The following is a 27,012-nucleotide window of genomic DNA, read 5'->3' on the forward strand; positions in this document are numbered from 1 at the left end:
CAGCTGCATCTGGGAAGGTGCCCGACACACTGTTTAGAGCAACATTTATAATCCTCATTTACACCTGAATTTATAGCGTTAGTAGTTAAGTTTATGAACACCTAGAGGAATATATAAAATTCTATTTGTAACATAGCATTGCCTTTTATTACCTGTTTTTAAATTTGTATGGGAAAATCTCGAAGAACACATAAATTAAGTGAAATGTAAAATATTTTGCTTTGATTTAAAGAGTAGCAATATGAGGTATAAAACAGAAAAACTATCACTTAAATCACACCTTTGAGGGGCACGCTCTCTGGGACTTTCTCAGCCACATCCTCGACCAAGACAGACCAGAAATATTTCTACAGATCATAATGCAAACAATCAGACAATGTCATAGAGAAGAGAACAGGGTTTGAGGGAGAGAAACAAAGGCAGAAGGACTAAACTTTGGTGATTTTTAAAGTGAAGGGTGGTGAAGGGAGGAGAAACATCGAAGAGAGAAGGACGAAGGCTGATATGAAAGGAGAAATTGATGCAGAAATGACAAAAAGGAAGCAAAGTGAGGCAGGAACTTCTGATGAGGTCAACAATGTCAAGGGAAAAAAAGCAGGAGGAAAAGTGCAGCACCACACTTGATATTCTTTATTTTAAGTAACAGATACACTTATGTATGCTGTCTCTTACTAAGTGTGTGTTAATGTGTTATTTGTCTTGCATAGCAATACATTGTTGTGGGCAGGACCCATTAAAGTTGTGTATATGTCATGAGTTGCAGTCATGCTAAGTGTGCTGCTGACTAGATCACTGGGTATTTCTCAGGGTGAGTTAGTGCATTCTGCTGGTTTGTTTCCTTTTTTAATTTTTTTTTTTTTTTTTATTTCAACTGAATGGGTGTTACTCTGTGGGTAGCCATGGTGATCGTAACCAAAGCAACAACAAAATATACACTTACCTCAGCCCTGGGGGAGGAGAACATGTCCTTCTTTGGTGGTTTAACTGTTTTCCTAGAAAACAGATGAGAACAGAGAAAAGTCATGAGCATTCTCTGCAGGTGTGTCCAATAAGCAGAGTTTTATCCCTTCAAGTGAAATCAAAATGGGACCTTCTGGGCTTTCTAAAGCATTTCCACCAGCTGTAGTTCCAGTTGGACCCATTTTATGGGTTTTGAGTCATGGGAGCAGCAAAAACTCAACAAATGTTGGTCATTCTGTTATCCCCTATCCTGGCCCAGATTGAAATATCTCATCAGTCATGGAATATTTTAGAACCGGTGATGCCCTGACTTTTCATCCAGAGCTGTAGCAGGGATCACCTTTCTATTTCAAAATGACATGCTTAAGCTACTATTGGGTATTGGGTTTGACACAAACATTTCTGACCTCGTCAATATAAATTTTAATTCTACTCAAATATCATTTCATGGTATTCTATTGTTGCATGACAACCTGCAATTAAAATCAGGGGTCTGTATCTTTTGATCAACATCCCTGCCACTTTTCAAAAAACAAACTATTGTTGATTATGAAAGAAACAAAAAAAAGAAAAAGACGAGCTTGCATTAAATTCAATTTCTCAAAATTCATACCTTCTAAAGCCCCCCATTCCTTTTGCATCAATTACCTTCATGCTGAATGGGTTCAGCTGATGAACCGGAGCCTGATTTAGTTATACCCGTCTCTTAGTCGGATGAGGTCTGGCCCTTAACAAAGGTTTTCCCAGAAAGATAGATATCTTCCAAGTATCCCTACAGCATGATACTGCCATCACCTTGCTTGAGTGTGGGGATGGTGAACTTGGGTTGATAGGTTTGTGCCACATGCGACATTTCAGGGAGACTACAGTGGGTTTTTGGAGTCTATGGCTTAAAGTGGTCCAATGAACACTGAAAACTCTTCTTGGGGAGCTTTGCAGCTCCTTGAGGGTCACCTTTGGCCTATTTGTTACCTCTCTGATTAATGTCCTTCTTGCCTGGTATATGATTCTGGTGGGCCGCCCTTTTTGGCTGGTTTGTTGCGGCACCATATTCTTTCCATTATAAAATAATGAATTTAATGGTGCTCTGAAGTATACTCAGAGATTTCTATATTTTTTTATAGCCCAACCCTAATCTATGTGTCTCTAGAACTTTCTTTGACTTATCTGGAGAGCCACATTATCTCTGTTGTGCTGCTTACTTAGTGGTGTTGCAGACTCTTTCACAACAGGTGCATATGTACTGAGATCATATGGCACTTAAGATTACACACAGGTGGACTTCTCAAAGTAATTGGCAGCATCAGATGATAAATTAGTTATTCAAAGCAAAAAGGCAAACACGTTTGTGTTGACTATTTTTCTTTTGTTTCATAATTTAAGATTTATATAACCCCAGCTATCTTTTCTTAATATATTTCAAGTCTTCTTTTATCCAATGACATCCATTTGTCCACTGTAATCCCACAATTCCTAATTTTTATATTAGAGTGAACTTTTCTACGGCTCTGTATTGACAGATCATGCTTCAGATGTCATTGTGAGCTTTCTGGTCTTCTCCTCTGTAGTGAAAATCAGTCGAATACATAACTGTGCAAAAACCTTTCTGTTTTTCACGGTGAAATACTGTCAGTTTTTTTCAATCGACCCGCTGTTTTTAGACAGTGTTATCAGATTCCGCTCCTTTCAGCTCCTCTGTGACACTGACAGACAACTCACACCTGATTGGATGAAGCCTGAAATGCTTATCTAATGCTTCAGTAGTGCTTATTTGCTCCTCAACTCTCACTTTTAATCAGGATTCCCATTTAGAATATTTAAATACCCCAATGAAGAACCAAAATGCAATATTCTCACAGCTACCATAAGAATGAATGCGCAACTAATTCTAATCATCTTATGTAACAATAAATGCTAAAGGTTCTACTAATTTTAGGTGTTTTACTCTGCTAAAGTAAACAAGTATGCAAGCAAAGTTTAGCTAAGACAGAATAAGGCTCTCTGGAAAAGACCTTATTTATTTTCAACAGTGTATTTTCTGATATGAAGAACTGCTGAGAGTATTGAATGTGACAACTGGCATCAATGACAATGAAAAACTCACATATATGATAATAGTCAAAAGAGGAAAAGCCTGTTTCATGAAATGAAATTTGATTAAAAAGAGATGACACTTTGAGTTTATAAGCTCAAAGCCACGTGCATGGAAGAACAGGGGAAGTCCTTATCCATTTGCATAATTTCCTGTTGAGAAAGTCCCCTTTTTCCACATCTCTCACCAGTGTAACCTGACCACAGGAAAATGGGCCAATGAGAAGCTTGAATAACCGTTAGGTATGAGGAAGTGGACTCTAAAAATGGTAATGAGGCTCTGTAAACTTCTCTTAATGCCCAAATTTTTTGTAGGATTGTTTCCATTGTTTCTTCACTGCATGGCTCAGTCTACATCACGATGCAGAGGAAAAATATGAGAATGGTGGCACTTATCTGCCAACTGGGGCACAATCACTCAGGACAGCCTCGTTTTGACTTGATGTGCTGAGCAATAGTATCACCTGTCACCAGCCTAGAAGGTGACTGCTCTGCAGTCCTGGTTTTGACATTAATATAAACTAAGCACTGTTGTAAATGTTGTATTTCTCTATGACAGTTTCATTCTCCTGCAGTACCCAACGACTGCAGACTTTAAGGATTGCTTGAATAAAATATGTTCTGCCTGCTAAATTTTCATTAACAGATACGGTTGAAATAAAGGATGGAATCTTCACATAAAGATTTCTTTAACTTATATCTAAAAATATGAAAAGAAAACATAATCATAATCCTACATATTACATATAAAAATCCATTATTTGTTCTGATAAACTGTGACTCATTCAACAGCTGCTTGGCTAATAACTGACTAGCAGACATCCAATTATATTCATGCAATTTCTCATGCTGGCTATATTAATTCGACACTGATCTCTCAGCTGATATCATACCGATGCAGTTTCACTGCAAGGGCTCTCTCCACCACCCAACCCCCATTTTTAACTGTAGTAATTAGTCATTTCTTAAGAATTCTTCCTAAAAATTCTTCACAAGAAATAGTCTCCTCCGGCAGGCTCATTTCTTTATTCAAACAGCATCTGTTGGTATGAATACTTATCTAACTTGGGGCAGTAGGTGTCAAATCACAGTGTAAAGCAGATTTCTCCAAAAAACAAAAAAAAATTGCTAACACCTATTTGCCTTCCAGCTGAAAAAGTACCCTCCATTCTGAGTGAAATTACTCTGTTGAAGTCCTCTGTATTTATTGCTTTTAGTCTCCATTTGCAGCAATTCAAAGATAACACCTGACGTGCTAATTGCTCCTCTCTAAGTTGTAAGAGTGAGTGTAACCCTCTTTATGCTTTTAAAAATGCACATTCAATGACTAAAGTGCCTTACGTGGAGACTTAGAAAAAAAAGAAGAAAGAAAAAGGGATATGAAATATCCATTTTACTTGTTCGCTTGGTGGAGCTTATTCTAATGCGAGCATGTATGGCTGGTGCTGTACTCAGAACTGCTGGACTACTTTTCTCACAATGTCATACTTGCAAAGTAATAATTTGGAAGGTAGGTCCCATTGCACTGAGGATGATCACATCGCGCTTCCGGCACGAGTGAAAGAGTAATACGTATATTAAAAACCTTGTGTTTATTAGGAGTGGAACTTACACTTTGCGGGTAGGTGGGCGGAGACGCCTGAGTGCTTGTGGTCTTTGCTGACTGTCCTGATCCGTCTGATAGAAAAACATCCTGAGAGCTTCATCAAGCAACAGCCATGTTGGAAGACCAAGCAACCTCTAAGAAGAGAAAGAGGAAAATAAGGCATGAGTGGTGAAAAACACAGCCAGATTTATGGGCATGAAAGACAAGACAAAGATGGGGTGTTTGGAGTGGAAAACAGAGAAAAGGGTGGAGAAGGAGATATGATGCAAAAAATGGAATGACTAGATGTTCGTAAGGAATCAAGGGTGTCAAGAGAAAAGTGGGACTTTGATGGAAGAAGAGAAGAAGAGTGGTGGGAGATTCAAGGTAGAAGGGTGGAAAGAAAAGAGAGGAAATGAGGCAAGAAGTAATACAAGTGTAAGGTGAACAAAGGTAAGTAAGTGTGGCAAAGCGAGAGCCATGTAGGTTGCAGGAAAAAAAAAAACAGTAAAGCAGAAAAGAGAAGTGAGCGAGTGGGAGAAAGGGAACCTGATCATGTTTTTAGCGATGGTGCAACAGTGAAACATGTCAAAAGTCCCACAAATACAGTCAGTCAGACATGATGTGGGCACAGGGCAGAGCAAAGAGAAGAGAGCAGCAACTCCTACATGTTGAGCTCGATCTCCAAACTACTGCTGAAATATCCGAGTCAGTGCTTATCCACCTACAGCATCGCTCAGCCCACTAAGATGTAGGCTACTGCACTGCACGCTGAAGAAGTTTGCAAGCATGCCAATATTTCTTTCCTTTGTAGAAAAAGACCGAAGAACTTGCACTCTGTGCAAAATTAAATATGTTTACCTTCATGTATGTGTTGAGTTCAGGGATTCTGTTCTCTGCAATCTCTTGCTTGTTTCCGATGTAGATTTTTCCTGTATTTGCAATTAGAGGAAAACAGAAAAAACTCATCCAGTATAAATAAGTGGCACGAGCTGCACGATGCAGGCAATACACACAACAAAAACATTGTATGTTCACACGGTCAGTAATGTGTAAACTTTTTAACTGCAGCAGTTTTCTTTGGATTAAATTGGGCAGAATGACATGCCCTTCTCTGTTTTGCAGTTGCAGTGATGTACAAAAAAATAACATAGGCAAAATAGATACAGCAGCCTCCCAGGGTCAATAAAAAGATCAACAAGTGAGAGCCTTTGCCAGAAGGGATTAAAATGTGAATGATTGGCTATAGAAACAGGCATCTTTAAACAATGCAAAACAAAACTAGCTCTAATTAAAGCTGCAACTTTCTGAACCGTTTCTAAGATAATGATGTTTGGCAAGTTAAAGAAGTCAAGAAAGGCCATGAATAAAAAAGAATTCTGATATGATTTTCTGGAGGGGCAGCATGGTGGTGTGTTGGTTAGCACTCACAGCAGGACGGTTCCTGGTTTAAATCTCAGCTGAGGCCTAGTTTTCATGTTTCCCCCATGCATGTGGAGTATCTCCGGGTAGTCCAGATTCCTCCCGCCACCCCAAAAACAATGCATGTTAGGTTAATTGGTAATTCTAAACTGACCAGTCCAGGGTGCAACCCCCCTCTACTCTACTCTAAATTTCCTGCTGAGCTCGCTCTACTAGGCTCTACTCCCCACGGAAGGATGAATATTTTCTCAAGATCAGAAGTTAAACCTTCCTTTATCTTGAGATAAAAAAAGCTTGTTTTGTAGTGTTATGGTATCAATTACCTCATAATCTCGAGACAGGTACTGTTTGGCCTCTAGTTTGTTTTCCTGTCACTGTAAACATACTCTTACCTAAGCCCACAGATGCCACAGTCGCTGATGGAGAGCAGACATTTACTTAACATGAATTACTCATGCATGCTTTGACTTAATGTTATAGATCCTCCCCAGCTGTCATGGCAGTAATGATAACTAGATTAGGTTTAACACAGGAACCACTCACATCCAAGCTCATCATAATGACCTTGAGACCTCAAGAAACTACAGCTTGTTTTCTGATGACAACAGAAATGACAACAGCCTATGTGTCGTGATCCTGAGAAAACAAGAAGCGACAAAATTGAACTAATTGTCACACAAAATTGAGCTTTGTTATCTCAACATTACAGAATAATCAGATCGTTATCTCAAGATTATGGCATCAAAATAAATCATTTCTGGTAAAACCTCTCACGTGTGTGTGGCATGTTGAAATATTAACAATTCAGCTTAATGCAAATCAAGACAATATAAAATAACTAACGAAAGCAGAATAAACAGGATCATAGCAGTACGTATATTTAATTTCTCACCATTAATTTAGTCTGAAATTGGCCAAATACTGCTTGAAAAAAAAAAAAAACATGAATGAAGAATGAGGACATGTCACGCTTCATCCCTCATATCTCAACAACTTCAGTTAAACATTATGAGGCACAGCACTGACCCCCAAGACTAAATCGAGCCCCAGCAATTCATCCATGGCCATCTAACACTGCTATAAAATCCAATTTAGCTCGGCCTTAATGACCCCTCAGCCCTCTCCCTTCTCTCTCCGTCTCTCATCTCATTCACTCTGGAGCATGATAACTCACTCAATTGCCCAAATCCACTCATTTACTAACAGATGAATCAGTCACTCATCTGCTCACCTCACCTATGTTGAGTTAAACGCTCCTTGGATGCAATGGAATATGTATCATGCAAGGCCCAGTGATGTACAGAAAATAGAAACAGCTTCAGTTTGACCAGACAGACCTCAATACTTTTCCCATTATTTTTTCTCTGCCCGTATACTTATCACCCTTCCTCCCCCGTCTCCCTCCACTCTCCCCCCTGTCTTTCTTATTCCCTTTCCATCCTGATGAGATCTGGCACTCCAATTAAACCAGCAGACTCCGCAGTGGCAGATGCTAAATCTGAGTTTGTAGAAAAGTAGAACTTTCCCAATATAGCAAATGACATTATAGCCTTAAGGTCTTTGAAGAATGATGTGCTAAAAGGATCACAACAAAGGCTTTGTTTCTCGAATAAGTTCTTTCAAAGAATAAACCAAAGAGGGTAATTAGATTAAATTAAAAGTCTATGTTGTCATGTGGTACTTCTAATGAAGAATTAAAGAAAGCTCTCAGAATACACTGCATTACCATGAAAGTGTGGTGGTATTTACATTTACAAATTCAAGTTACTATGAAGAAACTGTACAGCAAGACAAGCTTTTTTTATTGGATCTGAAAGAATCTGCCTCTGGCGGAGCATCACTAGAATATAGATGAGCAATATTGTCTGCTGGTTACCAATGTTAACTTCTTTATTTACAACACTGTCGTATCCATATAAAATTCACTCAAAGAAATAAATACCACTTTGGGAGAACATCCTCAGTTTACACCACTGTTTAATTCTAATTTTTAATAACACGATCCACATCCAGAATTTAATGTGTCCCTGTCTTTGCATGTGCTCAAGCTCTCCACCATGTTTCATGAGATTTGGTTTGCCTTGCAAAAATACCAACAGCAGAGGACACATACATCCTCCTCAAATCTCACCTTTGAGAAGGAATGATAAGTATAACAGTCGTGTTATACTGCCAGTGTCTAAAATAATTCCTGGTATTTTAAACAAGCACCTGCAATGTTGCCACTTTTTAGCTCTTTACAATGGGTCTATGGACAGCAAGGTCTTAAAGTATTATTGTAATTTGGATGTGTTTCTGTGAAATTTGTACAAATTTGTACAGATTTGTGATTCTCTGTGACACCAGTAGGGTTTCAATGATTTACAAACACATGAACATGTGCTTTTTACTGTTAAAAGTAAAAAGTTGGAGGAGCTGGAGGAGCTGTGCTAAATACAGACTGTAAAAACTTTCTGAGATTTCACAATTTCTTGATATTTGGACATTCCTATTGAAAAATTCTAAAATATCCAAAATGTGACAGTTTAGGCAACGATTGAGATGATGTCACGATTCTTGAAATCAGATTACTGTGCTTCTACTGTAGAGCTACAGTATGTAACACATACATGTGACAATGAGCAACAAATATACTGCACAGTTTAATTTGTTAAACAACAGTAACAAACTAAAACCTTTAAGTCAATAGAAAAGAGTTTGAATGTGACTTAGGAAGAGGTTTAACCGCACTACAATTTGATTCTTATGGTATTCCCAAAGTCTACACATCCCCCCACACACACACACACACACACACAAAAACCTCCTTCTGTCCTCGTCTCTTCCAAATCAATGGTTCGAACAACCTAAGCCTTCAGGCTTTTATTGGTGCAGATGCTGGTTTCAAGCCTCCGATAATCAATGCAGACTCTGATGGCCTGTCCCAGTCAGACAGTTATGGGAAAACAATGAGCTGAATAAAACCAGAGCCACCAAGGTGATAAGGACAAACAGTCTCACAGCAGCATAACCAGTGACAGAGGCCTGGCTATATTTGTATATACCAGATAGATATCTGAGAATCAAAGACTGCAATAAACACCACTAAACAAACCTAGTTTTTGGGGAATCATTTTAGTGTGACACTGAATTTATAGTCTTCTGTGTGCGCTGCCTGACAGTGAGCTTTAAAACACACTCTTAAGTATTCGTCTCTTTACTGCTCTCACTTTCCTCATTTAAAGTTTCTGTTTGGTTTTGGCCAGTGTAGGCATCACCACCCAAAGCTTGCAGGGGCCACTGCCTTTTTGTTCCAGGAACCTAGATATCTAATGACCATACATGCTCTGCTGGTTGTACTATATCTCTTCTCTTTTCTTCTCTGTTTTTAGGTGATAAAACCACTTAGTTCTTTTTCACTGAACAACTCTATACAACAATGATACAGACAGCTACAAAAAATGCATATTATTCAGCAGGAGCAGGCAGTTAAAACTGCACTGCCATCTACTATCTGCTGGATCCTTAACCCTTTAAATAGTCACCACAGAAGTCACAGAATTGTATCATATATAATTACATGAAGCAAATTCAGTATTGTTATCTTCTGAGCTAAAGTTATCATGCTGATGATTATGGACACCACGGAAGTTATTAATAATAATAATAATAATAATAATAAGAAGAAGAAGAAGAAGAAGAAGAAGAAGAAGAAGAAGAAGAAGAATAGACTATATAATAGAATAGAATGTCAATGGTTACACCATATGTTGTTAACAAACACTTCTGTCCTCCTCCTCACTCTTACTGCTCTTGTCTGCAGTCTCTGACTGACTGGAATCTGAAGTCAAGAATTTGTTCCTTCAGCAAATGTCTCAGTGAAACACGTAATCTTGCATTCTTAGTATTCCCACTGTGTTCTTGACAGCAATCTAAGCCTTGCCCATTTCATTTGCGAAGAATGACACAACATGATCAGAGCAACTGTAGCAGGCTACCTCTAATGCAGCATCATTATAGAAACTAAGACCATGACAAAAGTTTTCCAATGGGAAAAATCAGATGGCATAGCACAATAATCTAACAAAATCATAGCCAATAACTAAAAAGCTTATCAACTGTTGTTACAAACTTGACCTGCTGTATCATCCGAGCAATTGTTTGGTGAATTGTGCATTGGGCAGTAGCACCCATGACAAATTTCAACAAGAGGACGGCTGATACATAGAGAAATTTAGGATTCTTAAGGTATTAAGTTGCAGCTGTTTTCAACTTGAAACAGCCGAGCAAGATGTTAAGGTAAGTGCCTTGATGCTTCAGTTAAGAGTTGTTCCAGACATGACTCGGAAAGACTCAAGAGGCAGAAGTAAACACTACTGCAGTGATTTTATCTTCCAGCTGAGATGAGAGTGCCTCAGCAAATATAGTAAATCCCTGGTTACTATAAAAAATGGTTCTCAGCTCCTTCTGCTCCTTCTGTTGCCATCATGGTCAGGAACAAGATCCATACCATCTGACCAAAGATGGATGAATCACCTTCCATCTCACAGCATCTTTTGCTTGCAGTTAACCTGCATTCTCCCTGTGGCATTCCTCTATACGTCAGCTGTTCCCTGAACGTTCTCAATGTCTGCCCACTTACTGTAATTTATAAATTTATAAAGCTGAACTTGTGCTGTAGGTTACACTCCTCAGGAGTACTATAACACCAGCTTTGTATTTGTGATACTGATTTATTTTTACATTTTTATAACAATTGGGCTACAGGTGATTAAAAAGATAGGAGTGCTAATGTGCTATTCCAAAAGGCCTTGTGAGAAGAGAGATAAGGCTCATTAGGTCCAATGGTATAAGAGTGGAAGTGAAAATAAACTTTAGCTCAACTGGATGAGAGTGGTGTTACACTTGAGTTGGCAGATGCTCCACTGGAGATTTTAATGCAGCATCTTGAGTTCTCAGGCATCACAAAATATTATGCAGCAACCGGCACATAAAATATACCCACATGTGGCCTGAAAAGAATTAGATTTGCATAGCACTGAGTTCACACCAAACTTTGGCAAAACTGTTATCAAATCTATGAAGGCCACAGCGGTAATTATTCCTTGCAATATTCTCCTTGATTTCATCTAAGGCTAATGTGTTTTTAAATTCATGAAGCGAATCGAATCATGACCCGAACATCAGACAGTTTTAACACACTGCCACTCACTACTTATACAGTGTTGTAGAGGGTGAGGCAACAGCAGGAAGAGGGGCAAGACTTTATGCTAGCAGCTTTATTGCATGTGAGTTGTCTGTAAAAAAATGTTAAATCCATGGAGTAACAGCCAACTGAATTTGTGAGAGTTTTCTAAAGGGCAAGGGCGCAGTGCATGCATGGAAACACAGACTTAGCAGATACTCTAGATTACGTCCCAGGCATGGCAGAAAAAAATAATAATAACGGATCACTCCATTACTTTAACCAATTACAGTGAAGCTAAAGGTATGTTACCAATAATTTGTGGTGAATAAACAGTTTAGCAAACAGCATGTGTTTAGATGAAGCCAGATGTGCCTTCAGATGTGGAGCTGATGCGAAAAGGCCAAAAGATGCAATACCACCAACGGCCTCTAGGTACCAGCCCCAAAGCATGTATGGCTCCAGTAGACATTTGATGACATTTAAAAACATCAGCTTCTCTCATAGAAGTCTAGTCAGGAATATGTTGTATCACTTTTCATCTCCACCCTCTGGTCCAAATACAATACAATATACTGTGATGTGACACAATGTGACATGAAACAATAGGATAGGATAGGATATATGATATGATAACAAATAATACAATACAATACAATATGATATGACATACTTAAATGTCCACTCAGAGAAATTTCTCTTGAACTCAAATGATGTGCATATAAATGCCCACACAATAACAATAAATAATAAGAAAGAAATATGGTCCCTTCTGTCTCTTTAGAAAAGCCAACCTAGCAATGGCCCAAATGTAGAATAAACCAATGTATAACATCAGACAGTTTTTGTATTTTACCACAGGCTTTGGGTCAAGAATGTTACCGGCCTGATTTGGGAGGACTGATAAATTTCCTGCTGAGCTCGCTGACAAACTTGTATTTGAACAATGTGAAATCTGGCATCGTGTTACATTCCATGCCTACATGCCACTGCAGTTATGAGTGCCGTGAACACACTCACCTGGCAGAGTAGGCAGGGTGCAGGTGTTGGGACCAGGTTTCTCTGGGTTCTCGGGGGAGTATTTGGACTCAAGGATTTGGTGGAGGTTGAAAAATTCACTATACCTCCTGTAGATCAAATACTTGCTCCCTCCTTTCGTCTTCACCTCAATCACAAACCTCTGGGAGAGAGACAGAAGCCACATATGCACTGCAGCTCTGACATTTTCAAGACATTTTCTGGAGAGTTTGCATGAACATCTGTTATAAACAGATGTGCACGTATTTTAGGGCGCGAGGCTCAGTTAGGCTCAGTTGCGGTCATCGTTAATACTTACAAAATAGTCTATGAAGCCTTTCTTCTCCTCAATATCGGCAATGGTGGCACTAATGGGGATGTTGTGAGGGAGCTGATCAAAGTCACTAAAAAAAGAAGGAAAGACCATCATTTTAATCTTTTGACGTCTATAATCTAATAAGAATACACTTAGAAATAACTTTAAACAATTGTACTGCCAGACAGTCCGCCTTTACTTTCATTACCAAGTTGGTTTTTTTTCAAGGTTTCCGGGTCAATAACCACATGAGCTGAGGGGGACTACTATTCGCTCAGTAATGAAGGATTTTACAGAATCTTCGTCAAACACTCACCTTTCGTCTCGTATCTGCCGCCGCAGCGACATGTTGCGCTCAGTGCTGGCTCCCGACGCACCAACAAACTTGAACTAAAGTCTTGAGAAAAAGCTGCTTAACAGAGTTGCTGGCAAAATGTGCGCACACTCACACAGCCTGCGCCAACTCAGTGTATGGACAGCTTACAAACGCAACAGTGCGGAATAAGGCAACATTGAGGAAGCGAGAGTTCTCTAAAAAAAAAAAAAGAGAGAGAGACCTTTATTGGTCGTTTATTTGGAAGCGCAGATGTTCCTTGTGTTGCTGCAAGGGCGGGGAGAGCCGGTGTTGTGCCGAGAAATGCATCCCCATTCGCTGCACGCACGTAAACCGGTTCAGGTGTGGATTATTACATTTATGATCCAATAAAGTTACGGTGATAATATTGAGCTGACAATGGTGTTTCATTGGTTAATCATTTTTCTCATTTCTTCCTGTAGATTAATAATACATGTACACTTATGAAAATCCGACAATTGTACAGATTAGAGCATCTTTCACCTATTGTTATATTATTGCACAAATATTCCAAAGTAAGGGCCGTGAACACTTTTGTAGTAAGACGGTTGGAGACATTTTTTATGAACCATCTTTACTCTAGCCTGGAAAACCAGCGCCAACTGCTGGACGGCAAAATGTTTTGCCTGCGGTTGACTCGTTGGGTCTGGCCTCGAACCACTTTTCATTTTGAAAATACTTCCCTGAATCTGGCAGATGGCAACTAAACCAATCACAACGCAGAGATGTGTTTTGAATCAACGCGGGCGGGGCAGATGGTTCTGGTGCGGGGTTTTGAGGGAGTGACGACAGAGCAGTGCGACGTTGGGCAGTGGAAGCGAACATAGACAGCGAAAGCACAACAAGAAAGATGGCGGCGGCAATGGAACAGCGCTCGTTTGATTCAGCCTTGGCATCAGTTTTGGAAGAGTCCCCTCCCACCAAAGCTTTCTGTCGCGCTTACTACGTCACAGTCAGTTGCGCTGATTGGTCAGAGCGTTGGCCTATAGGCACAGACACGGTTTAAAGACAACGGGTTGTGCTCATCAACAATGTTCCGTTGTATCCATTGATCGGAGCCAGACTAAATTAGACATCCAATCCATTTAGGCTGGTTTATCAGGCTATCTTTACTCAGTAAAGCCGAGATGAAATAATATAGAAATAAACCTAAAACTATGAAATTTGATTATTTTAATTTTAGAGACAATTTTAGACTTGTTGAAATTCGCCTTTGTTAATTCAATCAGATAAACAAATTTATGATGTAGTTATATCATTCCATTCCAGACTCTCTTTAAAGCATGCATGACCAGCAGGAGTTGCATATTTCGGCAGGCATACACTTCTCGGCATAACACCTGTTGAGTCATACACACGATGCATTTTATGACACAAGCGAAAAGTGCAACAGCTGATCAAGTGTTGGCAGCTACTCTAATTGAACCTGCGATCAGCTCGTAGAAAATACGCACACGGATTAATTTCACTCAAGACATTTGTAAAATCTGAAGGTGACACGATGACTCAGAAAGAAAGAAAGAAAGAAAGAAAGAAAGAAAGAAAGAAAGAAAGAAAGAAAGAAAGAAAGAAAGAAAGGTAACATATTGGCACATATGGGACAGCGTGTATGATATAATGGGCAAATATAAGCTGATAACACAGGTTCTTCATAGAACTGCTCAGGCTCTAATTTAAAATCTTTAAGATAAACTTGAAAAACAATTCACTATCAGTTTATCAATCATTTCAACACTTTCCTCAGCATTGATCAATTCTGACTCGACCCATACTCACACAACCTTAAGTATATGTGCAAGTTTCCACATCAACCATGTATATGGTTCGTATGGGTCAACAATTGGCCTCCAGGTAAGATATACTGTTCTTGCATACAGGGCCTTATTTGTGTGAAACACCCCACTTCCAGCAGTCCTCCAGTGTGAAACTCACACATGTAATTCTGCTCAGTGATGTTTAACCATCAGGGAGGCCCATTTCTGAGGTGTAGTTGGACTTTAAATGTTCTTGAAATGTCCTAATATTATTGAACTATTATTGTTACTAAAACAAAACTACCATTTATCAAGTTGTGATATTGATCTGTAAATAATGCACTGAGTGTTTTTCAATTTGGATTTTCAGCCATCCAAAATGTTTAGACGTTCAGCTACAGTTTACTAGAGCCAGTCTTTACTCTGCTGTTGGAGCCTGTGGCACTTATTTAGCATGAGCGACATTTACCTGTGGATCAAATTTTAAAATATGAAAGAGTAGCAACCACACCCATCTATTGAATCCAGGACATGGAAAGCACCTTGTTCCACCAAGACTGAAACTAGAGCGTCAACAAGGGATGTAAGAACAAAATGACCTTCTATGTACACTTATTCTTCTCTCTGGTACAGATGCATGCAGAAAGCTGGCACACATGCTTCTGGATTCTGGCTCTGGATTTGTTGAATAATAAGGACACTGTGTAATATGCCTTGAGTTGTTGATTATTTGAAGTTGTATTTACCTATTTTTTATAAGAACCTGATTATGGCCAAATATTTTCAACCTTAGAACTGAAAGAGGGTTTTATTCACGCTGTACTGTACTTATCTATTTGAGGTATAATTTGTAAAAATTCTGCTTCTGTTTAGGACATATTTATGCATACATATAGACAATTTTATCAGGTTCACTCACACACAAGGAACAAATTGAAACTGCAGTAATGGCATCAGTTTCAACTTGCTTGTTGTTCAGTAAAATGTGGAAGCGAGCTGTTGCCGGTTTCAGGGGAGCAGCTGAGTTCTTCCTGTAGCGGCCTGCGGTCAATTCCAACCAGGGCCCTTTCCTGCAGAACATTCCCATACTCTATACCCCTTCACTTTAAATCTTCCACTGCCTTTTTTAAAATTGAAAAAAGACACCCTTCCAACCAAACACCCACATTGCTTCATCATGACTCAAACCTCAGATAATGACTTGAGATCTACTAAGCAATAAATGCAAAGCAGAGTGACTGGTTTACAACCATATGACTTATATATATAAATGTCTAATCCTTGGTGGCACTTACAAAGGCTGTTATCAGCTTATGACTGTGAATCACAGTGAATGGTCTTCCTGTAAGCTACGTGCTCGGAGTCCTTCTCCGTCACCTGTTTAGTTGATGTTAAACCTTTCCCTGCAGCGTTTCCTGATACTCTGTCTTCTCATCAGAAGCATAAAGTAAATATTTTTCCAAACGGTTATCTTCACTACACACTCTTACGCTTACACATTCAGATTGATTTCTCCCTTTGTTTGTGATTGGTGGGACTGCTCAGAAGGGAGAAAGCAGCACAATTAAATTTCATTTTGGGTGCTCAATTCTTTAAACACTAGATGTCAGTAAAGTTGTTGATGTGCTGGGAGGGAGAGGGAGAAGGAAAAACCATGATTTATTGTCCAATCTAAACTGGTTTCCCTAGTGTTCAAGATGGCATGCAGGTTACTGACTTGGTTAGATTTCTCATCAGCACAGATCTATTTGATCTCTCGTTGCGACATCACTTCTGGTTAGGGCTTCAGATGTTTCACACAAAAGATCAAGGCTCAGCAGACAATCTGCCAGTGAAAATCAGTCACTTTGAGCTTCCAAATGCGCCACAACTTGCTTGTTTTACAACACCTCAATCATCACATCACATCTGTGAATGAACCTACAAATGCAAACATGCAAGCAAAAGAGTTGGCATCAGCTGCATCATTTTCTAAACTAAACAAATGTGCTAAGGGTGTGCTCGATTGGCTATGTTCTCTTATCCGTGCTAAGCTAACTCTGACTTGTTATCTTCACTCGTAAGGCAGCCTTTGAATACTTGTGTGCCGGAGCAGTGACACAGTGTGGTGTGCAAACAGCTTGTTAGCTACAGGAAAACATAAATTGTACACGTATGTGTGTGTGTGTGTGTGTGTGTGTGTGTGTGTGTGTGCGTGTGTGTGTGTGTGTGTGTGTGTGTGTGTGTGTGTGTATGTGTGTGTGTTTTTGCTTGATAGAAAAAAGGGTGTGAGTGACTGTTTGCCAGAAAAAGAAAGAAACAAAAACTGTGAGTGAGTGCAACAGTGCAGAGGCAAATGTGTGTGAGTGTGTATGAGTGCAGCACATATTGACTCCATATCTATTTTCACATAGCCTGAGATGGAGCCTTTGAAACGCTGCTCGTATAACAGAACATCGGCAGCCATGAATTGCAGAAACATTTTTCAAGGGTGTATTTATCTTCAAGGTCAGGCCAGCTGCCAGAGTCTGTTGTGCTTGTGTGAGTGGATGTGTGTTGTAGAATTTGTGGATTGTGAATGTGTGCGTGTCTTAGCACAAGTCTACTGTAACTGTTTGTACATAGTTAATTGCATGTTGGCCTTGGAATACAACTCTGAAACAGAAGCCCACTGTAAAAAGTCTGCCGATGAAATATAATTAGACACTGAGTTGACAGGTACCACTACAAGTGCGCACACACAGAAACACAAGAAGTGAGACTGACAGACACACGGTCTGTGTTTACCATGTTGACAGCTGGTTGCCATAGCAGCATCATAAGAAAAGCAGAAGAGGTGAGGCTGAGCAGTTATCTAAACTCTTAATCTTTATGTTGCCAAAGTTAAACCTGGAAGCTTAGTTTGAAAACTTTACTTCTTTAAAAAGCTACTTCTTTATCACTTGAGTTTTTAAAGGATAGAAACAGAGACAACTGCAAGGTGAGCAAAGTGTCAACGCTGTTACAAAATACACGTAAAGTAGACTGAACATTGTATAAATATGGCTTACCCAACTTCAGGGAATGACTGTTTTGGTCTAAGATTGAATTATTGTGTATGACATGACCTGCAGATTTAAAGGACAACTGACTCTTTTACTTCTATAAGGGTTCCTATGGGTCAGTGTGACCCCAACTGTGGGGGAGATTGTCATGCCATTTCTTCAATAATCAACAACCATTGCAGCTCCTCTGCCTTACCAATGAGCTCACATAGAACCTGTCACCATAGCACACCGCTGCATACCTTAAAACTGTAAGTCTGCATGAATGAAAGTGCATAAATGTCTGCTGTCTGTGGTCCAAGTGTGAAATGGTCTGTGGAAATGGAATTGGCTGTAAACTGTAAAATCTCTCCAGTCATAAGGAATCAAAGTATCTAGTTTAAAGGCAATAACTTGCTAGCTAAGAAATTAATAGAAGACGTTTTTATAAGTACACAGAAAGGCATTGTTTGAACATTAATTACACACATACAGCTGTGTTTCGCTGTGATGCAACATGCAAGAAGAAATATGGCCACTATCATGTTGAGAAATTTGCAGGATCTCAGAATATAGAATAAAGGCAACAGCCTGGATAGTTTTTCCATACACCTTTTTTTTTTTTCATGCACACCTTTAAAAGGCTAAAAACATATTCCGTACTTTCCCGGACACTTCAACAAATCTGGTTAGGTTAGAGGAACATTTTGTAATGAACATGAGACTTTTTAATTGAACCACATGCAGTGAATCATACATAAACATTTGCCATTTTTAAAAAGAAACTGCTCAGAAATCCTTTGAAAGTAGGTCAGTGATGATTATTAGTTGGAAACATTCCTGCCTCCATTACATGTATTGCATGATGCAGATGCAAACAAAGCATATGCTGCATGAAAGACTCAGTCTATCATGATGTGGGAAATGTGTAACAAGTCAAACTCCCAGCAGGTTGGTGCATTCCTTTAAAAAAAAAAAGCACCATCTGCCACACATTCCCACACACATGCAAACAAGTTGTTATATTAGGACCACATATACCACAATTAATAGCACCATAACCAGAGGTGCATTTAAGGAAAAACTGTTGGAGCTTACATCTCTCACTCTTTTACATATTTTGTGTGCACTGCTGCAGTGAAATAAATGCAAATGAAGGTTTACAAGCCTTATTGTATAAAAATTAGATCATAGTAAGAAATCTGTTTTAGCTTAAGGTAATGCATTTAACCCACATTAATGAAAGGGATGAGAGCGAACCAAAACAGATGTTATAAAGCCCCAATGAGCTAGAAGGAACTGGAGCGTCATGTGGTTGTTTTGCCTGTTGTAAGCATGCAATCATTTGATTTATTGTTGTCACAACAGTACTTGTTTTTTTAGGTTCTACTTTATGATTTCTAGACCAGAAACAAACACATACAACACCAAAATGGTGGTTTTCTTTACAAAATGTCTTTTCACAGCTCTGCCTACAAGTGAGTTTTTACTGTTTATACCAGGGGTCTTCAACGTTTTTCAGGCCAGGGACCCCCAAACTGATGGAGAGTTGGAGCAGGGACCCCCCTACTATTTATATGGCATACAATTGTGTTTTATATTTAACGGGGCCTAGTGCCGTGTATAAACATAGCTACTTTGTTATTGTACATTCAATACTAAGCTATTCAAATAATACACTGGTTAATATATTCATGTTTTTATTTTAAACATGTGCAAGGTACAGGGTGGCCGTGCCACTGCCATTTATAAACAAACATCTTGCATACAACACTGAGCTATTCAAATAATCCACAGATTTTAACTTTAAACATGCATGTAGATGGGACAATGAATCCTCAAACCATCTGTGGATGGCACACGTTTGCACACAATTTGTGAGAAAAAACTGTTTGATGTTAAAAATCGTCTAATGAACCAAAGATTTCGCGACCCCCGTGCAGTACCTCCGCGGACCCCCTGTTGAAGACCTCTGGTTTATACTGTTCAAATACTGATGAAGTTACACTGAAAAGATGTTGAACTCTGCTTAAGTGAGGCTTTACTTTACAATCACACGTATGATATTGAACTGCACCTCATATCCTCCTACAAACACTGGGTTCCCCTGAGTTTATTTTTAGGGCCATTATCTGCCAATCTTTGGGTGAGTAGACAGGGGAACCCCCTGTGGTATCGGTACCATGCACACATACACACATACACACACACGGATTAGGTCATGGCTGGGGTAGCTGCCCTGACCCAATGCAGCACCTGTTGCAGAATAGCATGTTGGTCATTAAAAAGACATTTATTCTTCTCGCTCTCTCTGTCTGTCTGTCACTGTCCAGCTCGCTTTCTCTCTATTTTCAGTTGCATCTACTTCACTGTGTGAGATCATTACTTTGTGTATTCTAGCCTTTTCAGAGTCAGTCATATCCCTTCATTTCCCCAAATATTTGTCTTGAGTGTCTCCAAACGTTTTGCTCCAATTCTCCTCATTTAATGCAACACTTCCTTTAAAATGACTCATTTATCAGGCTCCTTTCCATAACTTCACCTCATAACCCACTCCCTCACAACACAACAACTCCTTCCAGCATGTTGTCCCCATCTCCTCACCCCTCCTGTTCGCATTTCCTTAATGCTTGAAAGTGCTGATGAGGGGTAATTCAATAGAGAGGAGAAAGCTAAGTGAGTCTCAGGACAGGACACTGAGAGGACAGAGGGTCGGTGCAGGACAAGGGGGGACAGAGACGAGTAATTTCATTAGTTTTTTTGTCACCTGTGCAGTTCTACAACACAGTTCAAGAGCTGCACATAAGTGAAACACTATTCAGTTTTGTTCCTCTATCGGAGAAGGATCATAGTATATAACCTTAGAGTTACAGTTCCATGTGCAGACATTAGGACATTGTCATAGTGCCTTAGTGGGTGGTTGGAGAGATTATTGTCAGATTGTTACACTGGAACACATTGTTTTATATTTCTCTTACTAGTTCTGGTCAGAATTACTGAGACTCCCGAATTTAGAACATATTCAGATATGTTTGCAAATGTCTCGATTTAACATAATACACCATTTCAAAGATGCCAAGATAAGGCTTTATATATCAGTACAGAACGAAATACCATTGAAAAAGCTAAACACTTCCAAAGTCAGCAGGGCTCACCGAAGATATTGTCATTCTGATTCAAAATGTTTTTAATCCTATCGAGAGGTTTTACCATAAAACCTTAAGATGCCTTGTGGCACTACGATAAACTCAGTTTTAAAAGTTTATGAGGTTTGGGTAGATTAAAAGAATCGAGACATCTAAATAGCGCCGGACTAACCTGGACAGACCTGGAGTAGTGATATCATCCTGTAGCCTTGAGTTGTTTTAAATTGATATAAGGATTGGAAGGACATTTTTGATAATCTTATAAGATAAAACGAGCCAGTGTTATTCCTTAACTTGTGTGTTGTGGTCTCTCTTGCGTTTTTTTTTGTAAAGGTCTCCTAGCAACACATTAATGAATCATTTTCAGCTGTTAGTTGGATAAAGAATTAAGTATTCTTCTAACAGAGCTACCTGTTATGAAATGGATGACTGTCCCCTGAATGTTGGCTTAAAAACGATGTACCCTGGCAACATCTGACATCTTCTGACATTTCCTAAAAAGCTGTTTTGATCACGTACAATACCCTCCAGACTGCACCGTTAATCACAGTACTCATCTGATATACGGACCGTTTATTCTCGTTTAAGAGGGAACCAAATCAGACTTTTTGTGCAACAGTGTAACCCCATCAGATTGCTGTCATCTATTACAAAACTACAGTCACTGTGGCAGTTAGACAGCATAAGCTTCATAATACCGACATAACAGAATCAATCACAGCAGTTAAGCGGAGAAAGGACAGATGTGTTCGAAAGAGCAAAGAGAGAAGCCCTGGGTGGAGACAGGGTCCAAAGAAAATCAGATAAACAGGTATCGTTAATAGGTCAACAGTATTTGCGTCATGTCTTGACAAACCCCTCTTCTCAAAATAGAGAGGTGGGGATAAGGTTGAAGCACCGGGGTTACATGGCACAAGGGTGTATGAGACTGGAGGCAGCTATAAAAGTCTTATTGTGTCCTCCCCCCTCAACTTACTTCAGTCTCCAGACCTTTCTTCTCCAGTCTCCCTCTATCACCCTCCCTCTTAGCTTCTTTCTCTCTTCTCATCTGCAGTCATCCACCCCTTCGTTCAGGTAAGACAGAAAATGAATAGCAATTGATGTAGAAGGGAACAGATGTTTGAAAACAAACACAAATAGGAAAAAAAAGATTGTTCAATTGCAAGACTGAGTTCTGGGCCACTGTGAATAAAAAAAAACTGAACAATAATGATTGCTGGGATTTGTTGTGACAAGCAGATATGCTGGAACTGAATGAAATGCCACGGCTAGTTGTTTATATGATGAAGCTAAAGTGGCAGCCCGTGATGGAATAGTCTACAGCCTTTGTATAAACCTCTGGGTGAATGCAAGAAACTCAATCTATCATAAGCATGACTTATTTAAGATGTTCAAGGTTTACAGAATTATAACCTCATAGTTTAAAATGCTATCAGTATATAATACGATATTGTTTGTATTCTGAAACATTTTGGATGCCTCGTTGATTCCCAACAACTGTAACAAATGTAAAAACAGATTAGAATCGAATGTGACAACTTAAAATGTGGAGGCCAAGTATGGTTCTAATCACAAGTTAAAAGCTTTTTAGTTGCTTGAAAACAAAGGGCAGTCTGAAGAGGATCATCTATCTAAAATTAGTTTGGTTTGATATTGATTTCACATCTCATACATACCCACACACGGTGCCATGTGTTGTCTCTCTTACACTGTTCTCAGCTCTGCAGTGTTTGGTAACAAATAGTCATTTTAGGAGCAGGTGCTGGTCGAATGGGTGTTGTCCTGGTTTCTGGCGTTGATGCACGAAGTGCCGTACGTCTCACGTGTTTTTCCATCCTTCTTTGTTTATGAAAAATAAGCTTGACTTGACTGTGAATCACAAGTTTTAATCTTTAACTTGACGAGTTTTCTTTATTTAGTTAATCATGCGCTTTAGAATATTTTTTAACTTCCTGGATTTTTCAACCAATGTTGGTTTGCTGTTCAAATGATGAATTTCTCCTCCCTCAGAAAAAGAAATAAGAATGTAAAACTGTGGCCAATTTTCTGAGGAAACTCAGGTCTGACACCTGCAGTTTATTTATAGCACACTTAAAGGCCAGAATGGGTTTTCAATCCCCACAGAAGGTCTTGCCACTTGATGAATAGACATGTTACTGAGCTAAAACATAAACTCACTGATCCATCAAAGAGCTCGTATCCTTCACTTTAAAATCAATTGCAGAGTCATGCTGTCTGCAGGACAGGCTTATGACAGGATTGCAAGCTTTAGGGAGGGACAAGGTTCTGATTTACCCTTTGGCCTTTTTATGACAGGGCATTTTTCTCTTACCACATCTATCAGCCACAAACCTCAAATTCAAAGCTGTTGTGAAAAAACTATTTGAGCCTAACAACCAAAATAATCGGGATGCAGTGTAGATAGGATTTCAGTCAGGGCCTTCTTTGTCGAATGTTTTCAGTGGGTGACTGATCTGGACTGCAGGCAAGCCAGTTCAACATACAGACTTTCTTCACTTTAAAGCCAGGCTGTTGCAATATGTATAGAATGTGCTTTGACTTTTTTTTTTTTCCTACTAACAAATCAAACGCGCCCACCTCTTCGTTGGACCAGTATGCAGCATTTCAACTTTTAATTTGTGACACAACAGGACAGTTTTCCACTCTGCCTCAGACAACCCTAAATAACCTGCTGGCTGTGGCACTCATAGAGTTTTAACTTTTACACCCAGTTACGCTCTTGACTTGCTGCACATCGACCTACCGACCTTTTTTTTCTTCCAGGCCTTTTATTGCCACTGTTCAAATGAAAAAATTGCACCAGGTTTTCATGAAACAAGATAATTGCTAGTTTGATTTATAGAAAAATCAAGTTGTTCTTGCTGCATTTGCATATTCTATAGTGTTTTTTGGACATGGAACTGAAGATTAGCCTGAATGTGATCAGGTAAGGACAGGTGCGACCGAGATGCAGGTCCTGGTTCATTTTTCCTTGGTGTGTTTACTGAAGCACATCGACAGGACATTAAGATCCAGAACTATTTGAAAAGCCTAAACTGTCAGCAGAAGTTAAATGTTATTAAAAAAAAAAAGGAAAATTCGAGTATATAAAAGTGTCTGTCTTTTTTAATCAGATGACCTCAAACATCTTTAGCTGTTGACCCCCGTTTACAAGACAGTATCTGATAGGTGGGCGAAAAAACCCAACTAAACTACAAATAGATGCTGCCTGATTGGCTTTTGGTGCCAAAAGTGAGACACAAGCAGATATGTACACTGGACAGAGAAAAAGAGGAGGACTTTGAATTTCTGTTTCTTTCACTCTGTCTCAGTCAGGAGTCTCATTATTTTGTTGGACTCAAGACAAACAGGCGACCCTGCTCCTTCCCTCCTACATACACATGGGAGCTCAGTCTTCTGACATACAAAACAAATCCACCAAACATATGTCTTGCCAACTCAACACTTAACTAAACTGATCAACATGGAGAGTGAGCTTCTTCAGCTCAGCTGTGACACCTACTGACAACTAAAGGCTACTGCAGCACACCACAGCTAAGGAGGAAAAAGAAACGCTCAGCGACATGCTTCACCTATTGCTCTGAACACAAAGACCTTTGCAGGACAATCACCGCCATCCAGTGGGGAGACTGAGTGTTTCTATTGGAAAGGTTTATTGGTCAAAGCGGTCAGTACAGTTATAATCTGTAAAACAAAGGAAAAGAAATCTGCCTGGAAGTCGATGCAGTCCTCTAGCCGGCAGTTTCTGTCCAAGATACATTCAAGGTTGACAGATGAATGCAAATACATGAAGTGTTTTAAGATGATATAAAGAACAACTTGTGCTTCTCTGAGTGTACACTGATTTACAAAGTGCCCATGGTATTAAAATACAAATGGTTAGCTGATGCCAGACTGTGATCAAACCCCCTGTTGTGCCACATTCTGAAACTGGAATGCCTACCAGACCCATCAGGGTCTAAATTCTCCTTTTGTTTGTTTGAGTGCATCATCTCCTACCAACATACTTTACTAGTTAATCTTTACCTTTATCTTTATCTGTAGTTATTATGCATCACCTGGAGATTGTATTTATTCTTTAACAACCAACACAATGTTCAGGTGCTTCAGTCCTCTACACTCACATTGTGGGAATGTCCTCTTTCCTGACAATGCATGTTTGTTTTATGTCCTCTATGTCCCTCTCTACAGCTGGCAGAATGGTAATGACAGATCTGTTAAAAGCTGAGGAGATCAAGAAAGCTCTTGATGCCTTTGCAGGTCTGTAACCACCGTACGGTCACCATACTATTCATATCAATGTACACACAGTTAATGTGAAAAACTGCTCACGTTCCGTTTTAGTAGTACTAAAATCTTTTTGACCTCTGATGATCTGGTGGTTCAAGATGTGCCTTTTAATTTGCCTTTCATAGCAGAAACATTCAACCCCAAGAAGTTTTTTGAAATGGTGGGAATGAAGGCCATGTCAGCAGAAAATGTCAAGAAGGTCTTCCTGGTACTGGATGTGGATGGTAGCGGGTTCATAGAGGAAGAGGAGCTCAAGTAAGGAATTCAAACAGATGCAAAAAAAAAACACACTAAGAAAAGGTTCAAACACATACTTCAAAAAAGCAAATACATGTAACGCCATGTGTTACCCTACAGCAAATGTTGCCTGCATCGTTTTCTTCTTCCAGGTTTGTACTGAAGGGATTTTCTAATGATGGCAGAGATCTGACTGACGCCGAGACAAAATCATTCCTCCAAGCTGCAGACAAAGATGGAGATGGAAAAATCGGCATTGACGGTGAGTGAAGGGAGAAACATCCCATGCTATAAACTCATTTCAGCTTTGGACAGGGCTTCTTGCTTGGAGTGAAAAACTCAAACTTGATTAAAAAAAAAGAAAGTGGTCCACAAAAAAATCAAAAAGCGCGCTGCAGAGTTTGTGCAGAAATGCTTGAAACGCCTATATTCTCAATGGAAAAACAAATCAAGATTGTTCAGGGTCATGGTCTGCTGGGGCTTGTACTCCGGTTAATAATAAAGTTTATATTTGGAAAAGGGATAAACGGGTGAGGATGGAGTGGAAGAGGTGTCTGTAGGTCAGCATTTTGACTACAGGTGGGCTTCTGTAGGTCCACACATCACACATAATTGAATCCATCCTAAGTTCTAAATTCAATGCGTGGTCAGACATCCTAATATCCTTGTTTCTTACTATTGGTAATTATAGCAAAAGTAAATTTAATAATAAAAAGGGGCAAAGACATTCAAATGTCTTTAAATGAAGTACTAAGCTGAGATTTCAGGCATAACAAGGAAAAGAAAACCTTTGCAAGCAGTGTCAGCTGCTGGGGTGTAGTTTAACTTGCTGTACGATCTGCAAAGTCCTTTAAAAGACTGGAATCAAAGACTTCACAGCCTCTTACAATACAACACAACTGGATTGGTCCATTGTTGTTGTTTTTTACTGAATTATAGATAAAATGTTAATATGTTATATTGTCAGCCTTTTGTAGGTCAGTTTGTCTTATTTGTGCACAATTTCATTTGGATTTTTTTCTTTATTTTCCAGAGTTTGAGACCTTGGTGCATGAGTAGGGGCCAGCTGAACCCCTTCTTCTTCCACCTCTTTTTCGTCCCTGCATTCATATTCTGCACCTGCCACCTTACCTCCCTGTGGACCCCACATATGGAGTCACACCAGTCCTGGTCCCAACGAAAAACAGGCCAAGGGAGTCACCATGAGGAGGAACATACAGGCATAAAAGGCACCAGTTTCATTTATAACTTTCATTTTTTATATATATATATATATAAATATTTAACCGCACACATGCTGAATGGATTTCAGAATCATTCTTATTGATTTTCATGAGGGTAGTTTGTGGTCTAAAAGCAGGTGGTACTAGTGTTGTGGATGGTGTAGATGTTAAAGACTCCTTCAATCATAATTTCCTTCCTCTGTCTTATTTCAGCCTGTGTATTTTTTTTTTGATTGGTTTCATTTCAGAATGTTCACATATCAGTTCACTTTCTTCCCTCTCCTCTTCCTCATCCATGTCCCCTCCTCCTTCATCTCACTCCCTGCCTCTGACAAGATAGTAGTTAATAAACTCATATATAAGGAGAGCTGTGAAGAGAAAAAAAAAGACATCAGTAAGAAATGATAATAAAAACAAAACTTGAGTTAC

At 39.3% G+C, this 27,012-nt stretch overlaps 2 protein-coding genes across 4 annotated transcripts in view; one reads left to right on the forward strand and one right to left on the reverse strand.

The window, feature by feature from the left end:
* The window catches only part of ncf4 (neutrophil cytosolic factor 4), a 33,857-nt gene extending 20,772 nt beyond the window's left edge, over window positions 1-13,085 (reverse strand). The window contains exons 1-6 of one of the 2 annotated variants that reach the window (XM_075464000.1): window positions 12,872-13,085; window positions 12,559-12,643; window positions 12,243-12,402; window positions 5,498-5,568; window positions 4,664-4,791; window positions 941-992 (exon numbers count right to left, since the gene is read on the reverse strand). In XM_075464000.1, coding sequence (XP_075320115.1) covers window positions 941-992; window positions 4,664-4,791; window positions 5,498-5,568; window positions 12,243-12,402; window positions 12,559-12,643; window positions 12,872-12,903 — 528 coding nt within the window. In that variant the 5' untranslated portion in view covers window positions 12,904-13,085. The remainder of the gene's footprint in view (window positions 1-940; window positions 993-4,663; window positions 4,792-5,497; window positions 5,569-12,242; window positions 12,403-12,558; window positions 12,644-12,871) is intronic. The other variant, XM_075463999.1, reaches the window with a different exon arrangement.
* Window positions 1-27,007, forward strand: part of pvalb7 (parvalbumin 7) — a 37,296-nt gene extending 10,289 nt beyond the window's left edge. The window contains exons 1-5 of one of the 2 annotated variants that reach the window (XM_075464002.1): window positions 21,753-21,886; window positions 25,025-25,093; window positions 25,249-25,378; window positions 25,513-25,622; window positions 26,394-27,007. In XM_075464002.1, coding sequence (XP_075320117.1) covers window positions 25,033-25,093; window positions 25,249-25,378; window positions 25,513-25,622; window positions 26,394-26,419 — 327 coding nt within the window. In that variant the 5' untranslated portion in view covers window positions 21,753-21,886; window positions 25,025-25,032 and the 3' untranslated portion in view covers window positions 26,420-27,007. Of the gene's footprint in view, window positions 1-21,752; window positions 21,887-25,024; window positions 25,094-25,248; window positions 25,379-25,512; window positions 25,623-26,393 lie in introns of those variants that run through there. The other variant, XM_075464001.1, reaches the window with a different exon arrangement.
* Window positions 27,008-27,012: the final 5 nt, after the last annotated feature.

The sequence above is a fragment of the Odontesthes bonariensis genome, chromosome 4, assembly GCF_027942865.1.
Source record: "Odontesthes bonariensis isolate fOdoBon6 chromosome 4, fOdoBon6.hap1, whole genome shotgun sequence".
NCBI lineage: Eukaryota > Metazoa > Chordata > Actinopteri > Atheriniformes > Atherinopsidae > Odontesthes > Odontesthes bonariensis.